This window comes from Xenopus laevis, chromosome 3L (assembly GCF_017654675.1).
Source record: "Xenopus laevis strain J_2021 chromosome 3L, Xenopus_laevis_v10.1, whole genome shotgun sequence".
Classification (NCBI taxonomy): Eukaryota; Metazoa; Chordata; class Amphibia; order Anura; family Pipidae; genus Xenopus; species Xenopus laevis.
Window position 1 is genome coordinate 74151361 of NC_054375.1, and position 21310 is coordinate 74172670.

The 21310-nt window shown below is 35.9% G+C and overlaps 1 protein-coding gene across 4 annotated transcripts in view; it reads left to right on the forward strand.

The window, feature by feature from the left end:
• The window catches only part of LOC108711134 (myoD family inhibitor domain-containing protein-like), a 49654-nt gene extending 30986 nt beyond the window's left edge, over window positions 1–18668 (forward strand). For 3 of the 4 annotated variants that reach the window (XM_018252554.2, XM_041586397.1, XM_018252553.2), the window contains exons 4-6: window positions 4615–4890; window positions 7860–8158; window positions 15317–15449. In XM_018252554.2, coding sequence (XP_018108043.1) covers window positions 4615–4890; window positions 7860–8131 — 548 coding nt within the window. In that variant the 3' untranslated portion in view covers window positions 8132–8158; window positions 15317–15449. Of the gene's footprint in view, window positions 1–4614; window positions 4891–7859; window positions 8159–15316 lie in introns of all 4 variants that reach the window. The other variant, XM_018252555.2, reaches the window with a different exon arrangement.
• The last annotated feature ends 2642 nt before the right edge of the window (window positions 18669–21310 follow it).

Here is a 21310-nt window from a genome sequence, read left to right on the forward strand (position 1 = left end):
GTTGTGTTAGCTATTATCAGAAACATATTCAGAAAATCATCCCTTACAGTTGTCAGTTCTTTGCATTGACTAGGAGGAAGTTCCATCCTAGCTGTGGTATGTTTTGGGATTTTCTTGTATCGATAGGCCCAGATTTCAAAAGCCTTTACAGTATTTCTGGGCTCTGATACTTAAAGGGTCAGTATACACTTAAAGAGACAGTATACACCCCCTTTTCAACATGAGCTCTATGAGAGGGGCTGAAATTTCTCTCAATAAACAAGAATATGTAACCGTTTTTTCTTTAGTAGTTCCTGAGCTCAAGAGGAGCTAATAAACGAATTAGCCTACTAAGAAGAAGCCCCTGTTAATGAGCAGCTCAAATGCTGCTACTTAGAGCAGGGAAGTGTTTGTTTGTTTGTTTGTTAAAACTACGTAGGGAGCTCTGAAAAATTTGCTCTTCTTATATAGAGGGTTGGTAAATTCACTGCAAGTAGTCCGACTTTCAAACTAGTGCTTTATAATGGCAAAAAGTTAGGGAAAAGTGGATTTTTTATAAACAATAAGCAGAATGTTCAGCACAAGCCCTTATTATTCAACTCATGCTGAATGACGAGCTCTATTTATTAGGATACATATTTATGTATTTATCCTAAGTATTATTGTTGTCAAGATATTTTTACTGTGATGTGCCAATTACAAATCGGCAGGCTGTTGGCCGCAAAAGTGAGGCAGCCCTGTCATACAATACTGTATTTTACCAACATTTAAAATGTGTTATCAACAATTTAAGTGATAGCATGAATGTTTGAAAATGTTTTAATTAATTCAGTGTAACTAAATGCAGCTGTATAGTCAGTAAAGTTTTAAAAAAAATTGAACTAAGTTGGCTATACCATTTTTCTCTAAAGATTTTGATAAGCCATTTAAAGCAATTCTTTGTCAAAGTAAAGTGGGAATCTTCTAAGAATAAAATAGTGAATTCTTGGTAACAGAGCGTATGTTCTGCTTCCATTGCTCATGCTGTTTTCACATAGATGTTATTTTACATTTTGACACATTGCATTTGTTACTGACTAGTAAGAATACAATTGTTAGCTTGCACGTAGCAGTGTAAAATGAAATCTTTTGTAAAAGGAATAGTCTCTTAAGAATCATATAGCCAAGGCTGAAAGTTCATATAAATATGCCACTTTCAGAAAAGATTTGTCGAAAGGGTATGTTTAATGTTAATGATTATTTCACATAAAATGCAGGGTTAGTAAAATTCGATTTGAATATAGCGAAAAAATATGAATAATTCAAAACAAATCAAAAGTCCTACATCATATATTATTTTTCTACATAAAGCGGACAGGTGATGGCATTTTACGAGATGATATAAAGGTACAGTTCTGAGAATGCCACATGTCTGCTTTGTGCACTATAGCGTATTTGAAATATATAATTTGTATTAGAAGGGTTTACTGTTGATTGATACAATGTGAGCTGTTCTATACTGAAAGTATTATTCAATAAAACGTGTGCATTTGAAGTGGCACATTTCACAGGTATGTTATCTCTGTAACTACAGGGAGTACTTGCCTTTCTGTGCTCTTTACATGTAGGTTTACAGATAGTATGAAGCTTTATACGTTGTGCTGTAAATTGAACTTTCAGTATTGTACCTGTACTATTGTTTTGTATATAGCCAAATGCTTGATTCATTTATTATACCCTTAATTCTTACTTTTTGCCCTTAAATTTTGTAGTTTGGAACAATATTGTACTTAAATGTAATCGTGACATACAGAATATTAGATTTTTATGTGGCAGCAATACACACAATTATGAAGGGCTTCATATACTGTATTTTAATATAACAGAGTTACCCTGAATTTGTTTGAATTGTGACAAAGAAGTAAATTATTACTGAAGAAAGTTTATGGTGCATTTGTGTTTATACATAGTTTTCATTTTCAATCTATAATGTTCTTTCATCAGGTATTATGCAGGATTAAACAATACAGTCAGGGTCGGACCAGACTGGCGGGACACCAGGAAAAAACCAAGTGGGCCCCTGCCCTTTTGGGCCCCCGCTGGCCCAGACCCACTCCCCGTTCAGCTTGCCCCCCAAAAAAAAAATAATTGCAGGCCTGCGCAGCGTTCACACATGCGCACATACGCATGTGCACAAATGAGCCAGTGTTCGTGCATGTACACATACACGCCATCATTTGCACATGCGCGCCATGCATCAACGTTCATGAACATTGTCACATGCACTGCAGGAGCCCCAGAGGTTTTGGAACCTGGTGCCCCCCCCAATCATCCAGTCCAACTCTGAAACAGTAATTGGATCTATGTAGAATGTTTAAGACTTGAAGTTTTATCTGCATCCAGAAATGCAGTGTATTTTGGACAAAAACAAAGGGTTTTTTTTTTCCAACAAAGAATGCATCTTCCACCCCCCAACCCTCCACCCCACCTCTGCTATAGCTGAAGGGGCACAAGATGGGGCAACATTGCATAGAGAGCTCTCCAAAGATAGAATTAGCCCATGTATTAAATAGTATAATTAAACAGTATATGCAACATTTGAAAGATCAAAAGAGGGAAACATTAGACTGTAAATAAGGGTGACTGTTACCTTAGAACTTGTAGCTTAGATATTAGTTGGCTTCTTCCTTTTTTTACACCCCTGCCACAGGTACAGGTTCAAACTGGAAGTAAATTGTAGTAGTAACAAGGAATAGCCTATGAGGCAGGTTAACTTTGAGCAGTAACCCTGCCTCATAGGCTGTTCATGTTACTACTACAATTTGCTTCCAGTTTAAACATTAGACTGTGCCATGTTCTGCCTGCACTGCAACCAGTTACCCCCCAACCATTGGCCACTTTCTTCTGAAGCTACACCCCTTTCCAGGTCCACAATGTGGAAATGCACCACAATATACAGGATAATTGGGAGGTATGCTGCTGAATTGTGGCAGCCCTTCTGGTTCTGTTGCTAGAAAAAACCATTGGTTGGTATCTACTGCATTTGTGTTCCCGTTTTTACACCATGTGCCACGTAAATCCATGTGCTATTTTGTGCATCTGAAACCTGCCAATGAAAATCAGTACTTTTTGTACAACTCCATAGAGATTTAAATTTCAGATGGCAGATGGGAGGTGAAGTAGAAGGAGATTATGCTCCCATATAATGTGCAATTGTTGCTCAGTTTTGTGTCCAATATTTAGAATTCATGCCATAGAAAGGTGGCTTTCTATAGTATAACTTAATTAAAGGCCTTTTGAGAGCTGTATGTATACTATTTAAAAATTATTAAAATGTTATTTATGCTGTATAATACAATTTTCTAGGCAAAATAGGGGAATTATGCTAATTTATTGTACTCTATCTTCCCTTATATAGTTAGATTGTAATCTAGTAAATAGTTGATCTGATCGCAGGAGCTAATGGCAAGCAGCAGCTATAGAAGCCAACAAATAAAATAAAAATGTTGTTATTAAAGGAGCGGTAACACCAAAAAATGGAAGTTTTTAAAAGTAATTAAATTATAATGTACCCTACACTAGTAACTTAAATTGCTTTTGCTTCAGAAAGACTATTATGGTTTACTGTATATGTATAAGCTGAAATGTAGCCATGGGCAGCCATTCAATGCTGAAAAAGGAGAAAAGGCAGAGATTATGTAGCAGATAACAAGTAAACTCTGTAGAATATAATGGAATTCTCCAGAAACTTTCTGTTATCTACTATGTAACCTGTGCCTTTTCTCATTTTTACAAAGTGAGTGGCTGTCATCATGGCTACCCAGCAGCTTGTTTATATAAACTATAGTAGTGTTTCTAAAGCAAATACAACATTTTTATCAGTACAGGGCAAAAGTACATTATAATTACTTTAAAACACATATATATATATTTTTTTTGGTATTACTGTTCCGTTAAAGTGAAAGACTACTTGGGCTAAATTATGATCCAGATTGCCTTCATTATTTAGTTAGAGCTTTAAATCTCTGTATTTTTCTGTCTCTCCCTTTAGTGGGCCTGTGGGCAGGTATGAGTTTACTAGAATTTCAAACATGGCCAGATATCACTAAGGAAGACCTTCAATTGCCTGAGAATGTGCAGCTGAAAGGCCACACAATGAGTGCATTTGCAACAGGGAAATGTATAGGGGCAGATTTGATTTACAGAGCTAGGCTAAGTTTTACTCAATCTTCAAATGATGGTTTATAATTGTCTCTGTTTTTCTAAAGGCAACTTTTTACTTAAACACTTTTCAGGATCAGGATCATTGTGTTTTAATTCATAAATCTGTAATATTTTTAAGCCTAACCCCATTAGATACTTTATGTAAATGTATTAATTATTCCTATGAATGCTCAGTAGGCTTCTAACTGTTTTGTGTTACTGGTACATCTGCTACTATTAATAATAAGTAATAGTATTAAAACATATTGTATTCCATAGATATACATTCATGCTCTGTTTTTACTAAACAAAGGGTATTTTAAACAGTGTTTGTCAAAAAATTATACCACAGATAGAAAGGTATTTTTATAAAATATATTCTGGCCTAGTTCCTTTTGGCTGTGGTTTTATAGAAATCTGTTTAATCCTTTCATCTCTTTTCTTTCTTTTAAGCCCAACCTCAGCGCTTGCCTCAGCCAAATACTTCAGCACTGGAACAGAGCGAGGAAGAAACTGGCAAGATACAAAATGGTCATGTAGGTCTGAGTAATATAAATGGAATCCACAATGGGGTCAAGCATGTTCCTGCAGATCACAGAAAGTTATCTGCTCCCGTTTCACAAAAAATGCACAGGAAGATCCAGTCCAGCTTGTCTGTGAGCAGCGATGGGAGCAAAAAAAGCAAAGTGAGTTCAGCATATTCTCAGAAACCAAGCTCTTCACCAGAAGGTAAGAGACAAAAATGCAGAGTAAATCTCTATTGTGAATTTATCAAAACAGAAGTTCAAGTAACACTTTACAGCAGTGAGACAGAAGTTCCAGTGCTTTAGGATCTATATTTCCCAGTTAGGGATCAATGTGTGGGAAGCCCTGTGATGCTTTGAAGTGTCAGGTGTATTTATTTTGATGATCGGAAAGGGAAAAATAAAGGAAACCATAAAAAATTTAATTTTGCTTATACAGCAATCAATGGTCAACCTGATTCTCTCAACAGTGATGAGGTATGGATCTGGAGGCTAGCAGGTTGAATATACTTGATATATATTATAAAGAAAATATTAATGAATGTTTGCTGTCTACTTGTTACCTTGTTACTGCGTCTTTTTCCTCCTTTTACATCAGAAATAAAAAGTAGATGGTGAGCGCTACAGGGAAATGGTTTGAATAGCAAATAATACCATTACATGAAAGCACTTTATTTAAATTAAACAAGTTTTTAGCATGCACTTGTAAAAATTGTGTTTGCTTACCTAGCTTGTAGCAATGAAACATGAACCTTTAGAGCTTTAATGTATCATACAAAGCTATTATGAATTCAGTAATAGGGTGCATAAGTGGTGATAAGAGATTAAATATTATTCACGTGAAACATTATTACACAAACAAGGAATTTTGCAGCTGTCAAAAAATATCATAATAAATAAGTATTGACTGTAGTCAAAGTTTTGTTTTGTAGTCAAATGTTCTCTGGGCAGAACTGTGAAAAATAGGTAGTTATATACAATTAATAATAAAAGAACATTTTTATTTATTATGCAATAATTGTGTCAGAGATTATAGCAGATAGCGTTAAAACTAGTAGATGTTGGAAGGAGATATAGATAATACAAAATGTAAGAAAGAAACTGTAAACTTGTCTAGAAAAAAATAGGTTGCTTAATATGTGCATTGTAATTAGTACAGAAACATTGCAGTATTTATTTTTAGACTTATTTACAAGGGAAGTCATTAAAATAATATGCAGTATGTGGTTGCACAATATTGTTTGTGCTTATTTTTATTTTTCCCATACAAATTCAGGTCTCAAAACACAACAGAAAAATTTTTGGACTGTATTTATTACAAATAATTATATATTACACATAAATTTATATATGGCAGTTTCTATCTTCAATATAAGCATCTGTGCTGATAGGAAATACTGCTTGAGAGAAATTATAGTGCATTTTAGTGCAATTTAAAAAGTAGGCATCCTCTTAAAGGAGAAGGAAAGGCTTTGTGCATTTGGGGTTGCCAAATGTTAGGCACACCCAAGTGATTGTATTTACTTATCTGAAATCCTGTGCCGGCGCTCCTATCAGCAAAAAACTGCACCAGCCCTGGGTTATGCCAGTGAGCACCAAAGAGCGATCCTCTTCCAGCTTCTTCTTTCTTCAAATTTCCCAGGGCAGACGCATGCACAGTTGGATGAAATAGCCGAATCTTTAGTTAAAGTTCGGCTTTTCGTTCTACTGCCCATGAGCAGCCACGCAAAGAAAGAGGGAGACGGAAGAGGGTCACTCCATGGTGCTCACTGGTATAACCCCGGGCCAGTGCAGTTTTCTGTTGATAGGAGCACTGGCCTGGGGTTTCAGGTAAGTGTGTCCTTGGGCTGGTGCCATTCTCCAAAATATAGGCTAATTTTTTTTTCACTTTTCGTTCTTCTTTATAAGATGTTCAATAATATACTTAAATCTTCTTCTGCTAGTGTGAGGAATGCAACATCGTCATCTCCGCTTGTAAGGCTTCATTTGAATAAAGCTTTGATAGATTTATTGAGAATGAGCCTGGGTCAGCAACATCTTTCAACTTGTTATGTAGCTGCGCTCAATTGTATCTTGTCTCAAGAATGCTTAAGCATTATTGTAAGCATAATATGCATACAGTAGTGCAGCAATTTCGCACTTATTTGTGCTTGTTGATATGCAAATTGAAACTTCTACAGTGAAGTGTGCCTTTTCATCTGTGCTGTACACATTCTATTGATATTTCTAAAAGGAAAGCATTGCTGAAAATAGGCTACCATAGCTTGATTAATTTAAAACTGAATCTTATTTTTTGTCACTGCTCTTTCAGTGTATTAGCTATGCTCTTCCTTTTGTTAGAAACACTGCCAGTACAAACTGTTATTATGAAGACAGGATAAGTTGTTCTTTATTTTTAAAGGGAATGCAAACCCAAAAATTTAAATGTCAATAGACATTCATAAAAGGTATTTGTCTGTCCTTTTTATTTGACCTGGCCCTGACAGATAAAACAATGTAGAAGAACGCAGGGGTCATTTACCAGTCCTCTGGTTGCAAGTGAAAGAGCACAAAAGGACACAAGAGCACATCTCTTAGTGCTTAAGTTCGGAGCATTTGTTCCCATGGGTGTGCTGCTTTTTTCATGGTGCGCCTGATCAAAAATTTGGGGCTTCGTTCAAAGAGCAGCTTCACAAAGCTCAGCCCTGTCCTTTACAACCTGCTTTAGAGAGGTAATGAAACACAAGTTCATTACCTTTTTCTGCTCTCCAAGATTCTATTTCTGGTGCCTTGCATGCTTCTTCAGGTGTCTTGTTAGTCAGCTGACTTCTGTTACATTGATTTAATAGTCAAATCTACCAGTACATTTTCATTTTCAAGTAACTTTAAAACAATTGACATTTATAATGAATGTATATTAAACAGTTGTTCAACATTTTATGTTATTTCATAGGGGAATGTTTTATTTTTAGGTTTTCTTTAAGCTAAGCCTTTTAAGTATTTAGTATTTACAAAGCACCTACTTATAGGCAGTAATGTTTTGCTACAAATAGTTCTTGTAACTGAATAATATGTATGTACATTTGTTTGTGACTGTGTGTTTCATAAACTCAGTTGTATATTCAGTACATTTTTTTCTTGATATACTGTAGTTGTATCCTTCTTTTAGTTCATGTTCTTTCTTGTTTGAATTAGACTGCTGTGCTTCTTTGATTCTGGCCTGTCTCTTCTGCCAGTGTACTGAGTTCATCCTCGGCCCGCATCAGGTTTGCTCCTCCTGTCTGCAAGAGGCCTGTAACACCTGCTGTGGATGTTGTTCCCATGTCTGTGTGGGCTTTGAGGAGACTCCAGCTGAGGACCTCAACTTCCACTTTGATTGTGACTTTTCCCTCTGTGATTCTTGCTGTGAAACAGCTGAGTGCCTGGAGATCTGTTTTGAGTGCTCTGAACTCTGTGAATATAGCTAGCCAAAAGATGGCCAATGTCAATGATCAGTAAGTGAGTGTATATGCTCTTACTGTGAGACTTGCATGGATATGAAACAGTTAACCCAAAATTAAACCTTACTTTTATCCCTTCCCTGTACTAATATAATTATGCATGTGTGTTTTTGTAGGAACAACCCAACACAAGAAGTGGATTGTAGGACATTTTTAAAATCAATTTTGAGAGCTTGCCTATAGTCGTTACATTACATTTTTAAATTGTGAGTGGTTAGCTGTGTTCCTCAGGCATTGCACACTATATTTAACTCTCTTAACTTTGCTTGAAATAAACAAGAAAGGAAAAAAAAATTATTTAAATGGGTGTTGATCTGACATTTTATCATCTGCGTGAGAAAGATGCAATACATTAAAACTGAAAATTTGATTAAATAAATTGTCTGTTTTAGGGCGTTCTCTTTAGCAACCCAACAGGCAAAAAAGTCATTACTCAGGCCCTGTGTTCCTTTACTTTAAAGAACAAACCAACACAGTTACCTTGATTAGGCATGGCAGCATTATCCTTTTCCATGCTCCCTGTGTGGTGGCTTAAGGTGAGTGCATGCACAGTATAGTACAACTTTCATGCATGCAGCTGGGTAAGGGACACCTGGAATCACAAAATAAAAACATGCAGGTCAGTAATGCCCCTGTTTAAGCACAACCCAGCCTGCCACACTGCTACTACTTACAGTATATACCTGCTCCTGGCCCGTCCATCTCTGACATTACAGGCAGGACCGCACCAGACTATAAATTCGTATACACTAGAGGAGTTGGAGCTGGGGAAACACAGCAGAAAGAGATTGGGCATGGGGTAGCCCTGCCATAGAGCTAAATTGTTAGCCAGAACCTAATCAACTCCTCTGTAAATCCCGCAGGTTTTGGGCTTACACATACACCTCTAGTTCCAGGGTTTAAAAGTAATGATTTTTGGTCACTATAGGTGCATACATCTACCTTTCCTCATGTGATTTTTTACAGTCCTCATTCTTTAACTGGATTCTAGAATCATAGGCAGGTACTTCTTTTCTGAGCAACTAAGAACACCCAACAATCCTAGGGTATTTGAGAATGAGGGAGCACTCATAAGAGTTTTATCCCAATAGCAACAGTGCTAGTTTACTAGTAACCTAGTAAAGTTATTATGGTGCCAGTTTATTCACAAATTCTTTAATTCCCTTTGTGCAGGCACTGGCAGAGCATTACTCAATTCTCCTTGTGCATTTAAGTGATATGCTATACTCTTGCCTTATCTTTTTATTCATACTCTTTCACTAGTATTACTGTGTGCACACTGTTCCTCATTATGGGTGTTTTTTTTTTTTTTGCCTGGGATTTGTTCTTTCCAATTGCTGCTAATATAAGTTTATCAAATTTTATTTCCCCCACACAGCTATATGTTCAAATGGACGTGTACTAGCCATTGCTGCAGCTGGCTGAGAATTTGAATTTGTGCTTAAGGCTCAATCTGCTCTGAGCCACATGTAACTTTTTCAGGTAGCTGTATTTTTTTAAACATTCATACTTTAACAGCCCTATTTATTAAACCTCACAATTTTCTGGTGAAGTTTTTAAAGGGGAAAAAAACTTATGATTTTTAGAGATTTATTATATATACCCCAAAGCTGGTAAAAATCTAAAAATACTCCAGCTAAAACCTGTCAAATGGCAGAGGTCCCTTTCTTGACATCATGGTCTGCGCCGTTTCAGTGTGATAATCTGAAAAAGTCAAGGTTATCTGGCGCCAACTTGAAAGTTGTATGATTTCGTTATGTTAGGTAAATTTGAGTTAGGACGACTTTGTTTTGATAAAAAAATTGGAAAAATGGGAGTTTTAGTAAATACCCCCCAGGTGTAGGATGGAAGATGCATAAGTATTGTTCAGAAGCGGGACAGTAACTATTTGACATAACCTGTGCTTTTGCTCCCTGTATTACTGACACAGGAAGCACAAGCATGGCATGTAAGGTAAAAACTGTGTTAACAATACTGCTGTATTTTACTATTGACATGTCACTCAGTAGTGTTAACTTTCAAAACTCCTTGCCAGGGGGGTTTGAGGGCTAACACATTTCTAAAGTCAGTTTTCTACAGTGCCAAAAACAGGATCTTGTCCTATGAGATTGTGTTTTATTTCTCTTTATGACAGATGGACTGTTTTGGGTGCTTTGAGCTTTTAAAATGCAATCTATAATATAATGTACCATAATATAATATTGAATCATGTAGGGAAGTTTTTACTTTTATTTTGATATTTTTTTGACCGTATCAGACTGGCCCACCTGGATACAGGAAAACTTCCGATGGGACCAGGTGTCAGTGGGCCTCTTGCTTCTAACCATTTGATCTATTTCATGGTCATTCCCTATTTCTTTATGTAAAAAAAAGGCTTAATAATGGAAGAATGGATTATAGTAAGTGGATATAAAAGACTAGGAGAATAAAGAGGTTAAATGAGGAAAAGAGGAATCATAGTTTGGAAAGTGGGCCCATGGTCTAAGGTTTTCTGGTGGGCCCTTGGCATCCCAATCAGACACTGTTTATTGCCAATAATTGTGACAGAGAATGTCAGTCTGATCATTCTTCATGACCGAGATTCTAGATCTGTTTTTAAGTGTGAATAACAAATCATTGCAACATCAATACAACATGGCAAAAGAAAAGAATGTAGGACTGATCCTACTAAATCCGTAAATGTGTTTCATAGTGAAGGAACATGTTTTCCTTCTTTCCTACACTGGAAGTCCAATGGCATGTGTGCAACTAAGGTGAGACCTATATACAAGGTTCATATGCTGAAGTTGTTGGAACAGAACACTGGACTCAGAATGCTTTTCAATTTACAGTGTCCAAGTGTATATTAAATCCACATTCCCTGCATTTAATTGACTGTTTAGTTAGACAACCTTAATCAGTATGAAAAGAAACAATAGAGAATAGAAAAACTGTTCTGGAAGTTATTATGATGTGCAACTTCACGGAGAGGTGTGGCATTTGCAGAAGCCAAAATAGGTCATATGTGTTGTACATTGCATTCAGCTTTGTGTAAAGTGGCTATATCAGAATGGATTAGGAAACCAAAAAGTATTCTTGTTATTGTAATCTTATCTTCTTTCATAAAATTATAAAATTATAATCTGTTAATACAAAATTATGTGTATTGGCAGTTAAATATGACGCCATTGGCTATGAGGGGAAGGAAATACATATTGTAATTGGCTAGATCTATATAGGTACAGCAACAATCTTTATTTTAGCAAGCATATGTTTTAGCAAATGGCTGGTAAATAAATCTGTGCAAGGTCTTTAGGTTACAGAATACTCTCACGGACAAAGTCCATGGCAAGCACAGCCCTTTTTCATGACAAAACCAACAGTTCACATTTTTTAATTATAACTGTCCATGAAAGGATACCCATTAAATTCACTGGGCAGTAACCTGTGGTGGGTTATGGCATTTTGACCACTACATTCAGAACCTCTATGTACGATCACTTTCAAAGATCTGTATTATACATTGTGTAAGAGGTGTTTTTAGTACCAGTCATTCCAGGTTTTCTGCATAATTTTGACCATATATAGTCCATACTCTACTTCCTGTGTCTGGCTTTCATGATTGTGTTTATAAATAACATTTTTAAATTGTTAACTCTACTTATGTGTGTGCATGGCAAAATGGATTTGCTCAGTTTTGTGTTTTACTTGCAATTATGGGCTCCATTTGTGTCTTACTAACATAAATTAAGGATAGAATCGAAGTAACAATATTTTTGGCAAATCTTAATCGTTATAATAAAATTCAGTACAGGTAGGGGACCTATTATCCAGAATGCTCAGGACCCAGGGCTTCCAGGTAGCGGGGTTCAATTTGGATCTCCATTAAGTCTGCAAAAAACCTATTTAAACATTAAATAAACCCAATAGGTTTGGTTTGTCTCCAATAAGGATTAATTATATCTTCGTTGGGATGAAATATGATACTGTTTTATTATTACAGAGAAAAGGGAAATATGTTTCAAAATTTTAAAGCATTTAATTATAATGGCGTCTATGGGGCAAATTCACTAACAGGCGAAAATTCGCCAGCGATGGCTTCTCGCACATCGCAACACTTCGCCAGGCGTAAATTCACCTGGACAACGCTAATTCACAAAGATCCGAAGTTGCGCACAGGATACCGAACGCTGGCGAAATTACGCTCAGCAGTTCGAAGTTACGCTAGCGTTGGCTAATTAGCATACGGCGTGCAGTTAAAGTACAATGGCCGTATATGCTGCAGCAAATACATTACACTACACAAGGCCAGGGAACCTTCATAAAATTATATAAAAGTTGTTATAGTTTAGGTGCCATATGTTAGCAAATGTAGGGGGGGAAGGAGGATACCCGGAAAAAATATTTACGATCTTTTTCAGTCTATCAGCCTTTGAATAGGAAAAAACACCAGCGTTTTTTGGGACTTAGAGGAATTTTAAACTTTTTTTTGAGGAACTCCTTTCTACTCTATTGCACTTCACCTGGTCTGAGGTGGCGAAAGCAAGTCTGGTGATAGAGGTAAGGGTCAGTAAAATCAAAAACTTAGTGAATTTGCGTAGTAACGCTCTTTCGCCAGACTGTAAATTTGCCTGGCGTTAGAGTGCGAAGTTGCGCCTGAATCTATCTCCTTGGTGAAATTACGCCAGCGAATTTACGCCAGCTACCGTTAGTAAATTGGCGAAGTGCCGAATTTTCGCCAGCGTTAGTCACTTCTAACTTTCTAGATAACAGGTTTCCTGATAATAGATCCCATACCTGTAGTAAATGTATAAAACCAAGAAGCATATTTAGCAATGGGTGAGTTTAATTTATGAAAATACATTTTGCCTTGGGTTTTTTTATCTCTGCAAATTCTCATGTTTACAATCTATAAAGACTTGATGGGGTCTAAGTGTAATTTGTTGTAGAGCAGAGTTTTCAAAACTAATTGCGGATTGGCTGCTATTGGCAACTGCATCTGGCAACCAGTGTGTTAGTAATTGAGCCCTAGTGTGTTTACAGAATGAAAGATAGAAGTGTTACACGTGGAAGTGACATGCAGAAAGAAGAAATACATTCTGTGTGGCATATCTGAACAAAAACCAAGGGGAAAAGGATTTGACAGATAACCTTATTAATGTCTGTGATACTTTTTGCTTATAGTTTAAACTGGATTTCGTTTTTAAGTCTGTAAAGAAAAATAAGGGAATTGACTTCAAGCAAAAGTGAGAAGTTACTATGAGTAATAAAGCAATTAGTACAGCATGCAGTAAAGTGGAATCATTATTGAAATCATAAGGGAAAATGCAAGGGCGATCCTGGCCCCTCTACCGCTTGAGTCAGCTTGCTGTTGCCACCTCCCTCCTCCATGTGTTCACCTTTTTGTGGCGGGGGGGCCCACATGATCTCAGCAAAAGGACCCAGGGGGGTCCAGGAATCTAGCGCAAAGAGTGCATTTGCACCCTCAGTGCTAGAAGACCAAATTTCCACTTTAAAACTGGGAATCCGGCTCTTAAAGTTACCAGGAGTGGCATTTTTGCTGCCCCTGGTAACTAGTGGGGTACTGCCACCTGAGGCGATTTTCTCAACTCACCTCATTGGTGCAGCGCTCCTCGGAAAATGGCACATGGCCTTATTTTGAGCAGTTTCCACTTCTACATTTTTAGTAACCCAGTGCCCATATGTAATAAAAAAATACACTAAATTTGCCATAGTACAGTAATTCATAGCAGTCAGTAGCCAGTAAATGCTAACTGCTGATTGGTTGTTGTAGGAGACTAAAACTGTTGCAACATTATAACTTAGTAGTCAAGGGTCAGAATGTGTGGAATCACTCACCACCGCCTATCACGAGTATTGCCTGCAAGAGTTTGACTAAGACTCTCACCTGAAATGCTACACTCCCCCATGTACCATTGTAATTATATATGTGCCATAGAATATAAAGGCACAGCACTTGTTCTATAATAAATAAGATTTGTCCCTATTCTTTAGATAATGTGAACATAAATATATTCAAGAAAAGGTTTTAACTTTTTCAGTAAATAAACATAGCTATCAATATTGTCTTTTGCCAGACTGGTTATACACCCTTTGATAAATAAGCTTTAAATGACTTATTAGAAACACATTTCTTTATTAACACTATGCAATAATGCTTCTCTGCATAGCAACCATTCAACTTCTGGTATTTTACCTACAGCAGTCTAATCAAAGGTAAATGTTTTTTGTCTGCTATTGGTATCAGTAATGGTACAAATGTGTCCACTGTTAGTAAACTAGCATTAACTGTCCGATAGATAGATAGATAGATAGATAGATAGATAGATAGATAGATAGATAAATATATTCTTGAGCCTACATCTTTAGGGTTTGTTTGTTTTGTGTTTTTCACATAATTGCAGGAATTTGTCCCAGTTGCCTCAGTTTCCTTTGAATAAAGGCAAGAAAAGAAAAAAAGTGGCAGCTGCTATGTCACAGCAAGTTCATTTTAATTTTTTTACCATTCATTTTGGTTTTACATAAGATAAACATAGTTATTCAGCACCTTCCTTCTAGATTTTAGCTACCTTACCTGACATGTTTCTGTTTCTCTAATTCTTATAGATATGTGTATTTCTATAGCCTTTAGGATTTGTTTGAGGACATCTAACTCAAGCTTTCTCATTGTGTTGTTCCCTTTAGTTCTACTTAAAAGTTACATTATCTGAAGTAACATGTTAATCACTGAGTGAAGAAGAAATTATATTTAAAGCAGCAGTTCATATTCACAAAATGCAGCTTTTAGATATGTATTCCTAATAATATATCCAGTTTCTAAATGATTGAGGGCTGGGGAGAATGAAATAGATTGTATTTTTTAGACTTAAATTTTAGAAAAATTGAAATAAAAAACAGAAAACCATTGAAAAAGCCATTTGTGCTGTATAGTTAAAAAGCAAAACATTTTGTGAAGGTAAAATTCCTGTTTTAAAATGGTCTCGGCTACTACATACTACTATCTGACACGCTTGCATTAGTGACTCTTTTCTAACAGACTGTGTTCCATTTTCATTGTATCTTCTAACAAATGTTTTTCTTTTTTTTCCCTATTTTTCCTATTATTTGCATTGATCAACCTCTGGAACGCCCTTAATAACCCAATGTGTGAAGATTGCTGCGTTCACTGTATCTTAGCCTGCTTATTCTGTGAGTTTGTCACACTGTGTAACATTGTACTGGGACAAGCATCTTGTGGCATCTGTAGCTCCGAAGCCTGCTGCTGTTGCTGCACTGAGGAGATGGGAGATGACTGTAACTGCCCTTGTGACATGGATTGTGGAATTATGGACGCCTGCTGTGAATCTTCAGACTGTTTGGAAATCTGCATGGAATGCTGTGGGATATGTTTTCCATCCTGAAAAACTATGGTTTAACTGGAATCCATTTTTATGTAAAAAAAAAAACTGATATCAGATATGTTGACAACATCCTACTTGCACTGCTACCTGTATGACTTCTTGTTTTGTACTGGGGAACCATACAACAGAGAATTCTTGTGCTATATCTGAAAAATTTTATAGCGATATACATAGCCGCATATCAGATATCTGTAGCAACATTATAAAAGTACGGTATGTATGTTAATAGTTACAGTACATTTCAGTGTGGTAGTATTATCACAGTTGCAATATTTTATACAGTATTATCAAAACAAATGCACACAACTGTGTGCTGGTGCTTGTTAAGATATTTCTCTGTATTATGACTTATAATAAAAGCATGTCCCTCTTTCGAAAAAGAATTGTAAACCTGCAATGCAATGCAAAGAGAATATATATTCACTAGCAGCCTGTTACTAGCCAAATGTCCAGAATGCAACCAATGAATTTTCTATGGTCTACATGCCTAACTCATGCTGGTAGAGTGAGCAGCTGTTCTAAATTTACATCAGGCTCCTAGAATCAAGTCAAGTTATACAAATTGCTTGGAAATACTCTTCCAAATTGTTTTCTCTTCAAACAAATGGTTCAGAATCTAAATGTATAGTCCCTGCTCTAAAAAGATATTTCATATCTCGTGACATTGTCTGCAATGTCCCATCTATAATCCTTTCTTTCACTTTATTTAGTTTAACAGTCATCAATATGCTATTGTTTGGATTACACTCAAAACTTAAATTGTATGTGAACAAGAATGTTCTGGGATATCCTTAAATATATTCAAATCTCAAAATATCCTTTGCTTGTGACTTATGCCTCCGCTAGGCACAGTTTTAGATTCTTGATCAGCACACAATATTGCTGTATTTAAAATTTTGCATATTATGTCTCCTCTTTGCATGCTTTTTTGAGATAGTTGGGCTGACAATCCAATTTATGAAGTTTCTCCCAGGTTTTTGTCCATATAGCTAGGTCAGTGCTAGCCATGTTCCATATTTTGTCACACACTCCATTCATCAATTCATTGATGTTATAGATTATAACATTCAGTCTTCACATGGGCACAATCTTTTTGTTAAAATTGGCACAATCTGATCTGGAGCAAGGATGAGTGAAAACTTTTGCTAAGGATCATATCAAGTCTAGCGTGTAGTCTTTGGCCTAGGGGTCTACAAGGGTCCCCATGTAATCCAACTATTTACTACATGTCCAAGCAGTCATAGTATAGTTTGGCTGGCCAAGATTTTCTTCTTCAGTGTCCTTCATAAATGAGTGGAGTTGGGGTAATGGATGATTATGGAATAAAAAAAGCACTCTCTCTCTCTAAGGCAAGGTAAAATTTTAAGCAAAAATAGCAATGATTTCATAATTTCAATACATTTAAATAAATCACAGACATCTGGAATACCTGGATGTGAGTTTCAGATAAGCTATTTCTTTTACTTACAGCACTATTCTTAAAATGAAAACATTAAAAACCCACTATGAATGTTTTTTGCTATGAACATGGATTCATGCTAGGTTAGTAAAGCAAAGTTTTAGATCTGATCTAGTATCAGCAGTCTGCAATTTCTGTAAGGGTATATTGAAAATATTAAGCTAATTCTTTCCACAATGCTCTGTTTTTTACCCAGAATTCCACTGTTACTTTGCCCACCGCTGGGCATACATGATTACAGAAATAGTATAGTCATTAACCAAGTCAAACAACCATTGGTGTTCCTTTGCATGACCTGTATTTGCATATGATTTAATGCCCGATCAACAACAGATGAAAACTACAGGAAACTTTTGCATCCACAGTACTTTGCAAAGTTACAGATTAACTCTAACTCTTACCTCTACATGCTGCAGTGACAAGACACAAGAGTTTTATAGCTTTCTTGCAGATCAAGAATTCACACCATTTAGGCCCATTAGCAATATAACAGGAGACGCAAATAAAGCAGATTAAGCAGATAAAGTTTTGCCACCTCTAAGGATTCATACAGCTTCCATCAAGTACAAGGTAATGTTTTATTATGACAAAGAAAACCTAAATACTTCAAATTAGAATTATTTGCTTAAAATTGAGTCTATGGATGATGACCTTCCTGTAATTCTGAGCTTTCTGGGTAACAGGTTTCTGGATAAGGGATCTCGTGTATATATATATATATCAACTCTTCATTATGTTGTGGTGTAGAAGATACTGTTCTCACATACTTTTTATGCATTGTATAAAGAGGATCTAAATTCAGGAACAAGGCGTACTTATTGAGCCATTTGGAAATGAGCATGTTGAGCCATGTTACAGTACATTGGCTGTGGCTTTGCCTAGACAGGCGCGCTGCCAACCTTCTAGCATGGTAATTGGAATATCTTTCTTACTTAAACACAGTGACAAATCGTAACCTTTATTGTTAAGTGCCTTAAAGGAAAACTACACCACCAGAATAAATGCTTACAATGGATAGTATATATCATATTCAGTGGCCTATTAAATAATCTTACCAAACTGGAATATAAATATCAGTTACTATTACACAGAAAATGGACTGTGTAACTATGTAACTACTTGTTATCTGCAGCATATAACATTTCTTTTACAGGAAATCAAATTATACTTGTCCAAACATTGTTTATGTAAAGCTATGGTAAAGTTACTGTATATTCATTAGATACAGAAATAATAATACCAACTGCTCTATTTCTAGCAACTGAATTTTAATATGCTACTGTTCTGCTCTAGAATGTTTAGCAATTGTATCATTTGTCTCTGTAGCAGAGAATACAAATGTATAGAAAATGCAATTTTTACATTATATTTGCCTTCTTACTTTTCATGTTAGCTTTCCTCTAAAAGAATCTTTTGCACTCACAGATGTGCGTAAACTAAAATTTTAAAATGTGAACATGTATGTTATAAAAGGGTTTCAGATTTAATGAACTCAAATCAGTGCTTACTGTTAATTTTTCTTATTTCATTATTTAACTGTAGAATACAATAACTTTTTACTAGGATCCTAAATTTGATGTTTTCTAATCTTACGTAACTGGATATACTGTATGACACTATTTTAAAATAAAGAAATTTATTTTAATGTTTGACACACTCATTTTTCTTTCATATGTTATTGCAATGATAATGGTATTTAAAAGACACATAGGCACAAAGTAAGTTGTATGAGATGGCTCCAACAATTGGCTTAACCCTGGTGGTGTCGTTTAGTCTGCACTTAGAGGAGGTTAAACCAACCAAAGAGAAGCTGTAATCAGGGTGCATTTAGTTTCAATGCACAGGAAGAGCAAAGGGAATGTGTGGGGGTAAGAGACTAAAATGTATTTGGGACCTTGGTTATTTATAATATTTAAATTTGTGTTTAAGGTCAGCAAATTAAATTGCCTTTTATGAGGAGGTGAGCAGAAACCTAGATTTGGGATGGCAGTGGATGTGATCTGATACAGTACCACACAGAAGTTTACTGACTAAATTAACGAATATTGGCCTGATAAACCTGCTCATTTACTAAACCCAGACGAATTTATAATTAGTAAACGCAATTGTAATTAGTGCCATTGATTAAAGGAAGTATGCTCCGTTCATTTTGGCATAGTTGCCTTGACCATCCATTGGTTCATTCTGCCCATCAAAAGAATTGCGTACAAGTGTTCTTATTGACATTAAACTACTGCCATGTTTAGGCATTACCTTAAGCTTTCCCCAATGTCAATAGGTACTCTTGTACGCAATTCTTTGGAACATTTCACAGTTCTTTCATTGTGATGCTCAATAGACACAACAGACTTACCCTCAACAAATTACATGCTAAAACGTTTTTAATGTCATATGTCTGAAATTATGCCATCCCTGCTAAGAAAATTTTAGCTACGATTGATGAACTTACATTTTCACAATTGTTTTTTGTTTTGATGTATTGGATGCAATTGCGACAAACACAAGCCTGCACTTAGCCTCCATTATACTGGAATTGTAGGTAAAAACAAACATTGCACTGTGGGTAAAAAATATGTTGACTTGCACTTATGATTCTAATTTGTACACTGCACATGAGCTCGTAAATAAACCCTGATATTTGTACTTGGATATAGAGTTGACAGAAGGATAGATATCAAACAGAGGTGGTAGATGGAGCATTTTGTAATTGAACCACTGCTTTTTAATTTACTAATGACCTTGTGGTTGGTATTGTAAGTACTGACTTTTTTAGGTGATGATATTAAATTGCACAAAACTATAAGTTCCATGCACTTGTCAAGAAATAACAAATGCTAGTTATGCACTACATTTTAATATGTTGGGGGTTTCCTTAACCAAGAAAGATTTGAGGATTTTTGTGGATAACAAACTTTATAACTCTAGGCAGTGCCATTCTGTAGCTACTATAGCAATTAAATTAATGTCTTGCATAAAAAGGGCATTAACTCAAAGAATCTCTGGTAAGGCCTCATCTGGAGTATGCAGTGCAGTTTTGGGCTGTAGTCCTTAAGAGGGATATAAATGAGCTGGAAAACATCCAACTAAACTGGCAAAAGGAACAATTAAACCATGAGGCAGACTATTAAGGTTGGGGTTGCTTTCTCTGGAGAAAAGGAGTTAGTGAGGGATACTTTTTCATACAAAAAAGAACACAAAACAGGAGGCCTCCCCTTTAAATGCTTTACTTATAACAAAATAAAAAATTCCAAGTATCTCTTATCCTGTTTCCTGCAGCTTGTTTCTCCTGTTGCAGATACTGCACATTATGACTTCTGATTACATCAGGCCAACATGGAAATTAACATCTGGAGGCAATTCCGGAAAAAAAATTAATTGGTATCTTGCCATAGAAGATCTTACTAATAAATAAACATTCTAATAAATACTATAAGATTCATGAAAAGTCTTTAATTTGCTAATTGTTAGCAACTGGACGACATTTCTGTGTACAAATGACTACATACCGCTGAACCATCATGGTAAAGATCAAATTCTGATCTATGATTTAGTAAGTAAAGATGTGCAGTGCATAATAGGATTCCTTTATTCACACTCTGTGCTTAAAAAAGAACAAATCCATCATCTTTAAATTTGACTTGTAGCTTGACATTAAAAATAATATGAGTAGAATTTTCAGTGGGCTAAGCATAAAACTAGTTCAAGTAGTGTCACTCTCAATTAATGTACTAAGGTGGTGTGCCCATTAAAATTCCCACATGTGGGTTCAGCTCTCTATGCAAATGGGGTCATTACCTGGAGAGCTTAATTGGGAATGACACTGGGAGTATGAAATTCTCCTCTCAAAACAAATCACTTGTACACATTTTACTACATATTTGATTGTCATATGTACACTACTTTGTTTCCCTTCACTGGAAAGATATTCCTTTATTAACTAGTGGCAGACACTAAGCAACACCGAGCATGGCCTTGTTCTATTTGACTTTATGCAAAATATTTACCAGATGCCTGTTTTATAAACCTATATCTGTAAACCTACCAAGTTGTCTCCTAGCACAGGCAACATAAAGTTATGAATCAATGACTGGTGCTTTATACCTAAATATATCAAATTTATATCACTGTATCTACATTGTGTTCAGCCATAAATTCATTTACCCACAATATGAACTAACATTTTAGCCATGATTTCACTCTACTTTGGTAGGTAATCTACTATATGCAACATACATATAAGGGTTTATTTTTAAAAGAAAATATATCCCACTGTCTGTCTTGGGTTTA